This window comes from Acanthisitta chloris, unplaced genomic scaffold, assembly GCF_000695815.1.
Source record: "Acanthisitta chloris isolate BGI_N310 unplaced genomic scaffold, ASM69581v1 scaffold4382, whole genome shotgun sequence".
Taxonomy (NCBI): domain Eukaryota; kingdom Metazoa; phylum Chordata; class Aves; order Passeriformes; family Acanthisittidae; genus Acanthisitta; species Acanthisitta chloris.
The window spans coordinates 41,233-56,338 of record NW_008662063.1 but is presented as its reverse complement, the minus strand read 5'-3'; the positions used below and the strand labels follow the sequence as shown (position 1 = coordinate 56,338).

The window sequence follows — 15,106 nt, the reverse complement described above, 5'->3', positions numbered from 1 at the left end:
GTGAGCACTTCCTCCAAACAAAGCTGACTGTAATATCACATTATTGAGCTCTTGTCAGCTCTGGAGTGTAGCACAGCTTGCAGCAGCAGCATATGCAAGGGGAGCTGTGCTTGTCTCAGGCAGACAAGAAAGAAGCACAGGGAGAAAGGCTTCCCTTTTATTCCCTAAGACTTTTGGTGTCAAAGGACAGAACTATGCAGAGTAGACATGGCTGTATCTCCCCTACAGTTACAAACCATGTAGTCTTGTATGGATGGAAGGAAATGCTTCTAGACCAAGGATGAAGGGGCTATTCTGGAGCTTCTTTAAGGTATCATTTTTAGAAAACATAAATTCTGGTATTCGGTGTGGGCTGGAAGTTGGTTCATGCTCCCTCCCAAGTGACCTGACCAGTGTCAAAGAAATCATACTTAATCTTTGATTTATTCATATTTGTTACATAGTTTCCAACTTATGTTGTTGGTTTGAGTGTTAAGATAGCTGGAAAAATTATATTTGAGGGAAACACTTATAGGGTATTACAAATACTTTATGCCCTGAGTTGCAATTTAGAATAGGACCTAAAGCTAAACCAAAAATCTGGACCTGACTGCATACTAACACAGAGGTACTGCTGTATCAAAAGTCTCTTACTCTAGAATAAGATTCTGGTAAGAGGAAAGATATAGAAATATTAAAGGTGTAGCATTATTAATACTTTTGCTTCTGAGCAGGTACTGAGACAGTGTCCAGTATCATACGAAGGAACATGAGGCAGCAAAAAATACCATTTTAAAGCTGAGAGGAAAATCAGAACCGACTGATCTGAGGTCACTGAAGCATCTACACCCATGCCCTGTCCTGATGGCTCATTACCAGGCCTGGAGCCACCTGGGGCTTCCTCCTCCCCCCAGTCCTGCAGGACCCCTCCGAGCTACCCAAACCACCTTCAAAACCACCTTTTCTCCCAGCACCAGGCCCCTCTTAGCTGGAGGTGAGGGTTGGTGATGCCTGAGTGCTGCTGTTTGTTAGCACTATGGGTTGTTTACTCCAGTGTAAGCTCCTCAGCTTGTCAGTCAAAAGCTCATCTCAGCAATTTTGGTCCTCCTCAAAGTCACTGCCTGTGATCCTGAATGCTCAGCACTGATGAAGCACTTTCCTACTGGAGAACATTCTGCTGGGAAGCAGCACGTTAGTCACTTTATTGATTTATTCAGAGGAATAATTTGTCTGAGAGAGGAGCTCAAAGGCATGGTAAGGCTTTATTACCATGTTTAAACATTTGAATAATGAGGCTTTTGATCCATACCTGCCAATCTCTGCTAGCAATAGTGCTTAGTATTATCAAATAATGTGTTCAGAGACCAATGTACTTGGCTTATGTATTCTGAAACTCATCTTGAAGATGACTAAGTTTCAAGTGGTAGGTTCCACTTGAAAATGGTTCCTTGTGGTAGGCTCCAAGAGAAGAAAAATCAAGCTTCTTGGGAAAGAGATGTTTTGTGGTAAAATGACTAGATTATTAAGCTACTTGTTGCACAACTAAGCCAACAATTGACCTCTCAATCCAGGTTAGTTGTGTCTCTCCAGAACAGAAGTTAAGCAGATGGGTATTATGTTTGCCTCTTAAGGACAAAAGTTCTATTTCTCATTTTCTGTGATGTTCTGTTGGTTTCTGAAAACAGTTTATCACTGGGCTAAGTGATGTCCTGATATTTGAGCACTACTATATTTACAAAAATGCACCAAGGTGCATCTGAAACATGTTTTTTACTGAAGAGATGGTAGCCTGGTAGCAAGTCTATAGTGGTGGTACTATTCCTGTCAAACTACACAACTGAAGTAATTTCTCTCATTGATGCTGTGGTGTGTAGTGGGAACGACTTAATGTGACCTTACTGAGTTATATTAGTAACATGCTATTGTTGGTAGGAGCAATTTTGCCCAGCAAGACACAGTTACAGTGACAGAATGTGAATGAGGCAGTTCTTTACTAGCTGAAAGATTTCTGATTGTGATCACAAGAAAAAAAAAAAGTCAGACATTGCACTCTGTTCTCTCCCAAAGATTCCCCTACTTACGTGCTAATTTAGAGGTGGTGCCAGCACACACACACACAGAAATGAAGAGAAAAATATTTGTAAGAAGGAGTAGTTCTAAGTAAGCAAGTCAAGTTACAGTATGAAGCATGAAGAAAAGAGGAGTCAGAGGAAGTTTAGAGATCTAAGTATTCCACATTTCAATAATCTATCAAATTTCAATGAACATTAAAATAATTGCCAGGGTTTTTTTCTCATCTTAAAAGAACTAAGTGGGGTTTTTTTGACCTTGCATATATTTAAAATGGAGAACCAACCATGATCATTTTCAGAGAAACATCTCTGCTGTATGATGGATTTTTATGTAGATGCAATTGCTGCTTTAAACTTCCCAGAGAAGACTGTCACTAATGCATCTTTAGGTAAGAGGCACTGATTTTGCTGTCTGCTGTTGTCAGGAGCTGATTGCTAAACAGCTGTGACTCGGCCAATTAGCACAGAGAATCTGGGTTTGTTTGAGAATCTTTGGGCTGTTTAGTACTTTCCAGGAAGTCCTTGAAAAGTCTGGGAACTGTCACTCAGTAACAGCTATTTAGTTCTGCCCCATAACTGCCTAGAACACATGGGAGAATGCAGGAAGCTTTTTTAATACTCCTCATGTACACCTCTTTGTGTTTTCTAAAATCTATCAAATGCATCCCTTAATTCTCAGTCTGGATTCCAGTAAGGCATTCCTAATATACAGGTGGGGTAGAGTGTTGGTGCTGTTAAAAATGTTACCTTTTATTCTTGGTATATGTGTTTGAATAGGATAGGAGACAACATACATTCTCAGGAGTCTATAGTCTGAAATCTCCCTACAGTAGACATTAAGAACAAAAGGCTGATTAAACAGTCAGTTTAATCAGCTTCTTCACTGCTTCTACCATTCTTTAATTATGCTACCTGACTGTAGAGGTTAGCATTAACTTAGTAAAATAAGAGGCAATGTGATCATTCTCTGCATGTGTCTTACAAGTGCAATGGGAGAAACTAAAGTTCCAAATGTTGTCAGGGAGCAGCAGGATAGCTTGGGACTGCCCCATGCTATCCTGTATCTCTAACTTCTTTTGTTCCTATTTGAAGGAATGACACTGTGTGCTGTTTAATGCTCTATCATTTAGCCAATAGTTTGTGGTTGCTATGCCCAGTGGTTACGTGCCAGCCTGTGGCTACCTATCTTATTAGCCAAGATGAAGGCATTGGTCCAAGACTGCCTGGAAATAACAATTAAGGCTCAGATAGTTCAGAACACTTAGATCCTTTTGTTTATTTTCACACCAGTGGCTGCTAATATCAATATCCTGGTGTTACACAACTCTCAGCTGTTAGCATACTATTAAGAGTAATTGAGGTACAATGCCATTCAGCTCAACCTCTGATAAATAAATTTCAAAACAGTACAAAAAGATGTTGTAATCAAAGTCTGTTTTGAATTTTCTTTTGACTGGACAATCATCTGGTCGAAGAAAAATCAACAAGTCAAGCATAGAAGAATTCACTTTATCCAAGAGCTCCTCTTTTGCTCTTTTAAAAACTTGCAAGAGGCAACACTCCCAGCAGCAGCTGCTGCTGTGCTGTGCCAGAAAGACCATCACTAGTCCAAAACATGCTAACTCAACTTCTCTGCTCCTAGCCAACACCTAGTAACTATTCCAGCCATTCAGGACCATCAAGTTTATTCACACAAGAACATTTATGCTGGCAGCAGGGCACTGAATATAGTAAGTTACACAATTTGGTTATAATTATACTTCTGAAAATAGAATGTAGAGATGAATATTAAAAACTTGCTGCAGACATGGGAAATCTCAAAATATCCCCCTAAGGTTTTTGTTCAGAATTGTAATAAAGGTCGAGTTGTTTCATCAGCATATACTTACACATTTGATTTCCTTTTACTGTTTTTCAAAGGAATTAACATATTTTAATGTCTGTTTTTAGTGGAATCACCTAGATTAAGTTGTTTCACTGTGAGGCACTTAACTATAGAAAATCACATTTACAGATTTGCTAAGGCCGAAACAGGAAACTTAGTGCATCTGAAGTTTAATAAAGCATTTTAATTAAAGAGAAAGTAAAATAATTCATTTATCCTCACTAGTCTGTTATCTAAATCCACGTTATGTTTTACCTCTTTTAGGTAGATCTCTGTTAGTTACCTCCTGCAATGAACATTCAGCTGCATTTCACTTTAGAGGTGCAAAGGCAAAGCTTTAAACTGACCTCAGGGAATGAGATATGTCTCTCTAAGCAAGTCAGCACACTCAATCTGAAACTTCAGGGGAGAAAAAAGTCACACCTCTGTTCCTTTACAAAAGCTTGAGCTTTGTTCTCAGATTCTTTTTTTCTGGCACTCAACATTAGAACAAGAAAAGACTGTTCATGGCTTTAATTAACTTCTACATTGTTCTTGTGATAAAGCTGCTTAACAGCATTTCTGGTATAAGTAAAGCTCCTATTTCTTCCTTCTTGTCAAGGTCAAGATATGTCCAGCTAGTAGAAAAACCACAGCAATATGCAGGCACTTCTTGCAGTTGTTTACCATATGTAGTACTTAGCTCATTGAAAACAAAAGAAATTAAAAGTCATCACCCACTAAGGCAATGGTACAGGAGCCATGAATGGAAAAGAAATTCAACTATTTCAATGGTGACCACAGTTTTGTTTCACTAGTGTGTCACTGCAGAATGAAAACAGTGTAAATAAACTGTGGTTTATGCATCTGGAATACCTTTATTTACTCAGAACTGTCTGTTCTCTGTGTTAAACCTCTTGGCTAGTTCTCTGTACATACAGATTACATTCAGCACCTTTTTCTACACCCACAATGTGACTGTGTGGCTGGGAATGCAATACCAGTAAAAACATTGCTAATTTTGTTTGGAATAACTAACACAACACTTGCATAATGCTTCTGACAGTCTGGATAAACAGAGTACCTCTTACCTGCTCTTGTGGCCACTTCTGTCTGTCCTCTGGAGTCCTGGACTTTGCTTTAAAGCCTCTAGGCACATCTCCACTGTGCTTAGAGGCAGATGGGATGTTCAGTGATTTTGGCCTCCCCTCATGCCTGTTAGCAGTGTGAACAGCTTCTCCCTTTGAACAAGTCTCTTTGTAGTCATGTGTCATATTTTCAGTCCCAGTGTGCTCTGGACTCATTTCTGTTGTACTATTAATACTGCTCATGCTCATACTCATTTTGATTTCTGCTACAATCTGGTCAATGTCCTCTTCCTGCTCTTCCAGCTCTGTATCCTCTTTTCTAGAATGGTATGGTGATATTCCCTGTGAATTTCCATTAGCCTCTGCTGGGTAATAGTCCGGATAGTCACCTTCACTTTGACAGTACTGTATATTTTCTTCTTGGTCTTGAATCTCCAAAGATGATGCTTCATCCTCCAAGATCTGAACACCATTCTCTTGACCTTCCTGCCACTCTTGCCTGTCTGCCACCTCATTTTCATCTTGGTGCTGAATTTTACCTTCAGCCCATTCTTCTACAGCTTCCTGACATTCATCTGTTTCAACATGATGTTCCTCATGGGGAGCATACTCCTCCCCATTGCAGTCCATTCCTTCCAGGTAACTGTCATCCTCTGGACAGTATCTAATGTAGTATGTGATCCCCTCCTCTTCTTCTGGCAAGCCTTCATCATAGTCCTCCTCCTCTGAGGTGTTATTTACATAGTCAGAGCTGGAATCACCATCTCCACTGTTATCATTGCACTCATGTTCCACAGGTGTAGGACTGCCTTGTCTGACAGTTCCTAGTTCTGCCTCCTTTGCTGCATAATCTTCAATAGGAAGGTCACTTTCTTCATTTTCAGGGTCCCTGTTGTGAGATGAAGTAGGGCAAGCTCTCACTCTGTGATCCAGCATGCTGGCTGTAGTGCTTTGATGTTTCCTGTTTGCCATAGCCAACTCCTTATATGACAATCATTTCTAGGCAATTGCTGTAGGGAAGATGGAAAAACACACATTCAGGAAAAGGTCATCAGTAGAGAACAGTGATGTTAATAGGAAGCAAATGGATAGATTCACTTGGAAAAAAAGCATGTGTTTGTAGATATTTAAACTAGATTCAGACAGCTAACTTTTAAAATACTTGTGCTATGGAACCATGAAATCAAAGTAATAAGTTGCACACTGAAAGGAACAGATAAAGAAGGTTCTACATTTATGCTAAATGTAGTCTAGTGTAGGCTCTCTTCTGTCAATTTGACAGAAAATTAATCCTGAACCTTGAAATTAGCTTTCAATTTCTTTTTCTTGCCAGTAAGGGTCATGCTTTGATCGCTGTGCAGTAAACAGGAGCTCTTTGCAATTTTCATCTTAGGCATTTCTTTAATGTATACTGAGAGCAAACCTTTAGAATCTGACCTGCTCTTACCAAAACTAAGGGAAAATAACTCAATTAACTTGGCAGTCACATAGGGCACTAAAAGAATGCACTGGTATTAAAAGCATTATTTTTTTAAAAAGCACTCACTGGTTTATTGGGTCTTACTAGCTGGATGTCATGAAGTCACCTCCCATTGTGAAACCAGATGTTGTTTTTTAGAACAGGTTATTTCAGTTGGAAAGAACCTACAATGATCACCTAGTCCAACTGCCAGACCAGTTCAGGGCTGACCAAGTTAAAGCACAATAAGGGCATTACCCAAATGCCTCTTAAAACACTATCAGGCTTGGGGTATTGACCACCACTGGAAGTCTGTTCCAGTGTCTGACCATGCTCTTGGTATACTTCCTAATGTCCAGTCTGAACCCATCCTGACACAGCTTTGAACCATTCCCATACATCCTGTCACTGAATACCTTCTCTCTGGGAGAAGAGTTCAGCACCTCCCTCTCCACTTTTCCTCTGGAGGATGCTGCAGAGAGCAATGAGGTCACTCCCCAGCCTCCTTTTCTACAAACCACACAAGCCCAAAGCCCTTAGCCACCCCTCACAGGACACTCCTTCCAGCCATTTCACCAGCTTTGCCCTCCTCTGGACACATTCAAGGGCCTTCACAACCTTCCTAAGTGCTCAGCATCACTCCATCTCAGGTGCAGAATTTGGCATTTAGACTTGTTAAATTTCATCCCATTAATCATGGCTCAATGCTCCAGTCTATCTAGAGCCCTCTGCAAGACTGTTTTTCAAACAGTCTCATCTATATTTCAGATAAAAAGAGAGACTCATTTACCAAAAAAAGCTTCCTAATTCTTCCTGCTAAATACTTGTGCTACTTTAAATTATGTATTTTGTCTAAATAATGGATTCTAAGCAGAGATTATAGGAACTGTATCAAAAATAGTAAAAATAAAGAAAATAGAGCTAATTCTAGATAGGCTTGACAAGTGTGATTTGCTGTGTGTGGTTTGGATGGAGAAATACTTTACTTTTAGTATATATGTTGTCTGTATTTCATTGTTGTATCCTTCTGATAAGCTTGACCTGTGCAGTTCCTTCACTGGGGTGACCAGAGTTCAGAGGTGTCTGACATGCACCACACAGCTCATGCTTTACTTTGTGCACCTGACCAAGACATGTCAGCCACCCACATGAACATTTTGACATAACTAAGGCTTGTGTGCACACACAGAGCAATAAAACTAGCATGGAGCAAGAGGATTAGAAGAGCTCTATAGAGATTAATTTCTTAGGCATTATGAATTTGTAAAAAAAAAAAATAACCTGTCACTATAACCTAAAACCTCCTAGATACCCCTGCAGATTTTCTGATAGCACGTGAAAAACCCCAAACCTTAGCTGGTGACAAATCCAGGGGTGTACCTATGGATTATTGTAAAGACATCTTGTGGCACATCTATCCCTGAAACATGGATTCTAGATTCTGAGATGCAAAGCAAAGATGCATGTTAGTCACAGGAGGAGACATGAAAGGAACAGTATGTGAAGCTCTTTTCAGTTACTGATACCTTGCAGAATAAGTCTTGACAGAAAGCTTTAAAGTAAATACTGTATCTGAAGAGAAGATTTAAATGAGAAAATGAGAGCAGAAGGCAAAACCTTCTCAGTGATTACCTGCCCCTCCTCACTACTGTAAGAACTAGCAGACTTACAAGATTTTCTCAATACAACCTGTTTACCTAGCATGACCCTTTTAATAAACTAATGATCCATTTTTACTTTGGAGTCAGCTACAAGAAACTCAGAACATCAAGCTATCCATCCACTAGGGTTGCCTCTGACTTAGTCAGCTCTACTTACTGCAGACTAAGGATGTTTGTATGCTGTGACTGCAGTAAAACAAAACTTACTTTACATTGGATTGAAATAGCAATCTAGTCACAACACTGCAATGCTCTGCACAGGCTGCAAAAAACTGCCCACAAGCAAGACAAATTGTTTGTATGACCAGATGAGGCACAAGTAAGCACAATCCACAAGCACGTCTGAAACAAATTAAGAGTGCTACAAATAATATTTCTGAATGGCAATGCAAGAAAACTACAGAGATCTCATCTGTCTTAACTGAAAATTATTTCTTGTAACACTGCAATGCTCTGCACAGGCTGCAAAAAACTGCCCACAAGCAAGACAAATTGTTTGTATGACCAGATGAGGCACAAGTAAGCACAATCCACAAGCACGTCTGAAACAAATTAAGAGTGCTACAAATAATATTTCTGAATGGCAATGCAAGAAAACTACAGAGATCTCATCTGTCTTAACTGAAAATTATTTCTTGTCAAGAACAAATTCAGTGTAACAGTTCTCATCTGCAATGCCCTCAGTCTTCCAGCAATTGGAAATATTCTCCACGTCAAGTAACATTTAGATATTTGCAGTGCAGTAGACCCTGCACACAAGTCACTACAGTGTAGCTGAAGATACAGAAGCACAGAGCATGTAACAAGCACAGTTTGAAACTCATGACTCAGATTTTCCTAAAGCATATGGAGATAAGAACCCTTTTTTTAGCCAGTGTAATGGAGTTTTTCCACCCACATCTAAGAATCTTCATTTAGTATCCAGGCCCCCTGAAACTGCCTTAAGAGGTATCACTACAGTAATAGCCTTTTATAAATTCCAGTGGTGAATGCTCATAGGTGTTACTTACCTGCAGGAAAATCCACTGCATGTTAGATAGTGTGGAACAGTGCAGGTCACAGGGAGCCATTTGAATGCACTCTGAGAACAAAAGTCAGGACAGTGCACAAGCCTAGGCAGGAGGGGAGGAATGGCTGATGGATGGTAGTTACACCTGTGGGGAAATTGCCAGGTTAGGGGCTCTGAGGGCTCTAAGAAGATGGGGATCAGCTGGGCAGCATTAATGGCAGCAGCTGCAGTCCTCCCCCTGCAGTGCCCCCTTAAAATGCAGCATATGCACTATGGGAGGGAGTGTAAAGGAAGAACTTCAAAAAAAACAGTGGCAGACTTGAAACCTTTTTTAGAGCATAGGTGGTAAGAAATGGAGCAAATAATTCCTCTCAAGCATGCCTAGCACTGACATCCTAGGACATGGGAAATGGGTTTTCAGTTTGTTCAGTCTGAGGCAATGATTGAAAACAGTGCTTTACCCCTATATGCTGAAATTGAGGCAAAATAAGCCTGATTTTTTGGTGAGAGGCAAAGCTGGTCTTAATGCTATGGAAACTGAAGCTGCAAAGCAATCTCTGCACAACAATTACAATGCTTGCTGGCCTCCTCTGCAATCTTCTCAGTCAGGCACTACTTTTTAGGGAACAAAGTACTGAAATAAAAAGGCAGCATTTGTTATTTTCAGCCCATGAATTGCAGACTGAATGTGCACTGATTATACCATCTTCGACTATGAAATGTAACTTCTACAACTGCACTGACACATTGGAATTACTGAACAGTTTTCAAACACAAGTCTGAGAATTGCTCTTTATGGAGCTGCACATACATTTCTGGCAAGGGAACAAACAGCTGTATTTTAACTCAAATATTAGAACAGCCAAGGTAGCCTGGTTTTCTTCCACTTTTTCAAAATATCTCTCAAGCTTCCTAGAAAAATACTTTAGTCATAGATTAGGTTTAGCATAATCTGAATATTTTAAAACCTAAAAGTATTTTGGGCTTTTTCTAAGCTGTCTTATGTCACACAGCAAAGTTCCTGAGGACCACAGGTCTGAACTCTTCTGTCTTCTCACCTACAAAGATGTAGATGTTAGTTTATCTGTGTGAATGACAATTAACCCTGTGTATTCAGATTTTGAATGTAACAAAACCATAACTTGGATTTATTTTAGAAATGCAATAGATACCCAATTTTTACCATGTGTTCTGCAATTCAGACTACTCTGCAGAAGCCTTTGAGTCACCAGCAGCAGAGAGTAATACTTTTTCTAATTTTATCAAGATACCTATGATAGTAGGTTACATAGTAACTGCTATGTAAATATGTAGTAATGCTCTTGAAATTGGAGAAAATGCTGAATTTCTATCTAATACTACTCCAGTGTCAAAGTGAAGAGAGAAGTAATGACTTGCTGGATCCAGAGGCACTTTAATCAAGAAAGGCACCAACTGAGTCAACACATCATTTCCTCTGCTTGGTGTAAGACTCCCTCGTACTTCTTGTATCTCAGCTCCCTCCTTGATAGCAGAGAGTTAGGTCAAACTTCTGTATCACTCCAAGTGCCTTTTTCCACTTCTGGCTGGGGGTGGAAAGAAGTGTTCCTGGGAAAATGGGAGGGTCAGTGCTGTATCCTTCTTTACCCTCCTTAGGATTCAGTAATTTTATCTTGCTGAGACAAGCAAACCCCGATTTCAGTTCTACAGTGCATCACTAAATCTTCATCAGTGTTGTCAAGATCAGTGATTAAGGGACCAGTTACATAGGGCTCTCAATAAAAATGTTTTGCTTTCAATAATGGTTTTGCTTTACTTTTCTTAATTTTTCCTGCCTCAGCTGAATGTTGAAAGGAAAATCAATCTCCAGAAAACACATACTGCATTTGTATGTGGCAGTAAAAAGGAGTATGCATAGGGGAGCCAACCCCTTCTGCTCCCAGAAACAGGACTGCTGGCTTACAGCTGGAATTTGTTCTCATCAGTGCTTATTATAGTCATTAGCTTTCTCCTGAGTTCCTTGCACTGAGTCCCAGACAGCTGTAGTGAGGGTTTATGGGCACTTCTACATGTTTTCACCTGTGTAGAAAGCTACCTTGACTTTCTTTCCAGTGAGAGAGACTGATTAAATTAGCATTAAAAATGGGAAATGGAACAATTGTAAACATGGTGACACAGTGAAATACCCAGTACAGTATTCCTGGCTGTGTTTAAAGAATTGCTTTACATCTATACTTGATTCCCAAGCTGAATAGTATTCCAGTGGGAGCAAAACAGCACTATGACAGTTGTTTACATTCAACATGCATAGTGATCTGAGGAGACAGGGGAGCATTGTTAGCTTCTTTTGGCAACAAACACACAACTGCAATGCTTATCTACAGCCAAAGGATTTTTGAGCTGTTGCAACTTACAGGTGAACCTAAGAGTTCTACTGGCCTCAATTCGACACACTCTATTTTGCAAGGCCTCTTTCCTGTGCTTATTCCTTACAGCTTCTTTTCAACTACTTCTCGGTCTCCCACACTCAACTATCTGTACTCTTTGTCAGTTTTGACAAAATTCACAGGGAGCAAGTTCTGCTTCCCTGAAATTGTTCACTACCTGATATTTTCCCCAAATATCCAGCACAATGTAGCTGTTATTAAACTGGTTCTAAAAAGATATCACTCACTACCCTTTAAAAGTCATCTTCAGATGTAAGTTATAAGCATTGCAACACCATTTGCCATCAGGCATGGGATAAGAGCACGTTTGGCCTACAAGTTTGCTTCTCTGCTGCTGAGCTCTGGTTTTGGTGCACTGCTGACTGAAGCTATTCCATGTTAGCCCTATATATTCACTATCCATAAATGCTGTAAAAAAAGAAAAAGCAACACCAAACCCTTTTAACACAGACATATGTTTAGAACTGCTGCATTTATCAAGTCACTTGGTACATCTGTAACTAAGATAACAGTATTTTTCAACAGAACTGAATCAGAAAATTCGTGATTGCAGGACTTTAATTATACCAGTCTCTTCTCCAGTAAGGAGATAAGTGGAAAAAAATCTAACTTCAATTTCTTCAAAGCAATTTTACTATCAAACTAACAGTGCTTCTCAGTAGGTTTTCATTACAGAAGACTTAATAGACTCCCATGTCCTAAGTTGGTCAAGAGAAATTGTGACTTATCCTAGACTGGGAACCAGAATTTTTAATAAGCAGATAACAGAACATGAGCCTGCCCTGCCCATGTCAGATTCTGCAGTCATTTGATTCCCCAAGCCCAAACTGCATTAACTTCAGTTCATTTTTCAGTGGAGCTGACTCTCCAGACCATGAAATTGATCATGCAGAGCTCCAGAGTGCAGGATAACCTGCCAGCTCTTCTAAAAGCAGCTATAAATGGGAGCCTTACTCCCACAGGAGCACTAATCCACCTGTGTAACTGACAGCAGACTCAGCATGTGACCAGGGATTGCAGAAGGAGCACAGGATCTCTAACAAAGGAGGGGTAGGTCACACAGCACATGAGGACTGGGCACATTGGTTCCCCATGCAGAGAGTAGCACTGATCTTGTAGTATCTGTACATGCAGAGTAAGACTGTCTCCTGCAATCAGGACTAGCACAACATAATTGAATTAGGGTCATGTGGTGCCACTTCTGAGTGCCATCTCAATGTTATTAAACTTGAGAAGTGTTTCTCTGAGCAAGGTGGCACAGCCTGACATTAATCACTAGCCAGGCCTGTTACAAAAGTCCAGCCCTTTTCTCTGAAGCCTTTGAATTTAAAACAAAAAAAACCCTACCCTACAAAACACCAATGCATTGTTTCAGGGAGGGTAAAAACCTAGGGCAGAAGCTTCAGTTATCAGGACTGGTGCTTTACATCCAGGATGTTAGATCAGCATGTGCAGTAAATACATGCAAATCTAGTCAAATGCATGCAATGTCTTTTCCACAATGCATGCTTACTAGGTCCAGCATATCCCAAAACACCCATTTCTTTGGGATTTTGTGGCCTTAGATCAATTCAGGGGTGCTGTTTGAATCTGCATGTCTTAGAGATTACCAATTTACTCAGTTCCCTCCAAAAAAACCTTTATGGAGGGAAAAAAAATCACCAAAGACACCTGAGACATGTAGACAAGTAGCAGTGCTAAGCTCTACTCTTTGTGATTTCAGGTCTCACTTGGAGTTGGTTTGTTATTTATAAAATGATGGTTTCATTCACCTGTTTGTGAAAATGAGTTTATGGGGAGTGTATTTCTTTCTATGACTTGTCATCTATAAGCAGCAGAGTTGATGAATTTTTAGATTACTAAGATGAATTTCTGTGGAGAGCGTAACTGAAAATAGTCAAAAGTCATTTAGAAAATAAGCTTTGACAAGTTGATAGTATATATGAATAAACCTGAAGTGTGGACATTTCCAGGAAGTTTAAACTTGTTATAAATTTCCAGTTTCTGCTGGTTCTTGCTAAATGACCTAAACAATCCTTTTTATTTCTTCTTTCAACGGAAAGAATTTTCTCCTCAACCCACAACAGGAATGAGAGGGCTGAAAGAAGCCAAACAAGTCTTCAATGAGCTCTTTTGCTATTTAAGATATTTCTACTCTCACATACTTGACCTCCTTTAGATAGTGGTATAAAAATAAGCTGCAAACATAAAATGTGGATAGAATTAACAGCAACTTGCTATCTAGGTTTTTCATCTTCTCCTTCATTTAAAATCAAGTCCAACAAACTTCAAGTAAGAAAACACATTTTAAAACATCGTTGTTTGCACCAAGCAGAAACCTTCTTGGATTTAGAAATGTGTTTTCTTTTGTCCTCTGAAATTCCATCCCAAATGACCCTATTTTAATCTGACTCTTTCTCTTTTCCATGAGTGCCTTTTGAAAATTATGGCAGATTGCCAGAAAAACCCCATTATAAAAATCAACACTGTAGTTAGATGTCTTTCAATAAAATTTCTAAGTCTCTCCTATCAAGACCCAGTTTCCCATCTCCCTGATGGGCTGGGGCTCAAGTCCAAAGGAAAGAAAGTACATTACACACTCTGAATAACCAGAAAACCACCACACACATCTTTTGTGATTTGAGAAGAGAGAAAAGAAATGGTCGGTGTTCCCCCAGTGCCTCTGGCTCATACCATAACTGTTGTGAGTTTGCTCACTTGCAGAGGCTGGGAGCAGTTTGGGTTCATCTAACACTGACCCTGTGCCCCGTTGTACACAACTGGGTTCATCTAACACTGACCCTGTGCCTCATTGTACACAATCCCTTGTTTTCAGTAAGACCAAATTAAAGCAGGAAGTTACAACTCTAATTATTCTGTGATTCTGTGATTTGCTGGGATAGTCCAAGAGGAAAAACAGCTAAAGGCAACTATGAATTTGGTGCTATTCAGTGTTTCAGAGCTTCAATTAATCATCTAAACATTATTTTAATATGTTTAACATAATTGAAACAAAATTAGAAAATAGCAAGAGATTTGCATGGGAAGCAGAGAAAGAATCATTCTTAAAGAAGTGAGGGAAATGTGTGGGGGAAGTGAAAACAAGCAGCATCTAAAAATAGATGGCATTAAAATACATGACTTGCTAATTATCTCAAGAGTATCCACTAGGGTCTTCCTGTGTAGCTAAGGCCAAAAAAAATTCCATTATCATTCTCTGGTTACTCACCTGTGTCTACTGTGAATCTGAGGTAGTCAGAAAAGATAATAAATTGGGGAAAAAATGTCACTGAGGAGGCCAAGAGGAAAAAAATTTGTAGGTCTGTTATTAGGCACCATTATGCTTATTACTTTAACAACAGAGTAGAGTGAGAAATTAAAGTTCTCTGGTAACAAATGCACATTTCTGTATGTTAGGATTATTTCAGTTGCAGTCTTGCAGAAATTCTGCCTATTGAAATAAAGGAGCCAAGCAAAAGTATAGTATTAACATTATTATGCACAGAGAATATATGCCATTCAATGAGAACACGTTCAGCCACTGAGAC

At 39.6% G+C, this 15,106-nt stretch overlaps 1 protein-coding gene across 2 annotated transcripts in view; it reads right to left on the bottom strand.

Annotated features, from left to right (window-relative positions):
* APBA2 (amyloid beta (A4) precursor protein-binding, family A, member 2) overlaps positions 1–5,975 on the bottom strand; it is a 34,854-nt gene extending 28,879 nt beyond the window's left edge. For both annotated transcript variants that reach the window (XM_009070457.1, XM_009070458.1), the window contains exon 1: positions 5,007–5,975. In XM_009070457.1, coding sequence (XP_009068705.1) covers positions 5,007–5,975 — 969 coding nt within the window. The remainder of the gene's footprint in view (positions 1–5,006) is intronic.
* Positions 5,976–15,106: the final 9,131 nt, after the last annotated feature.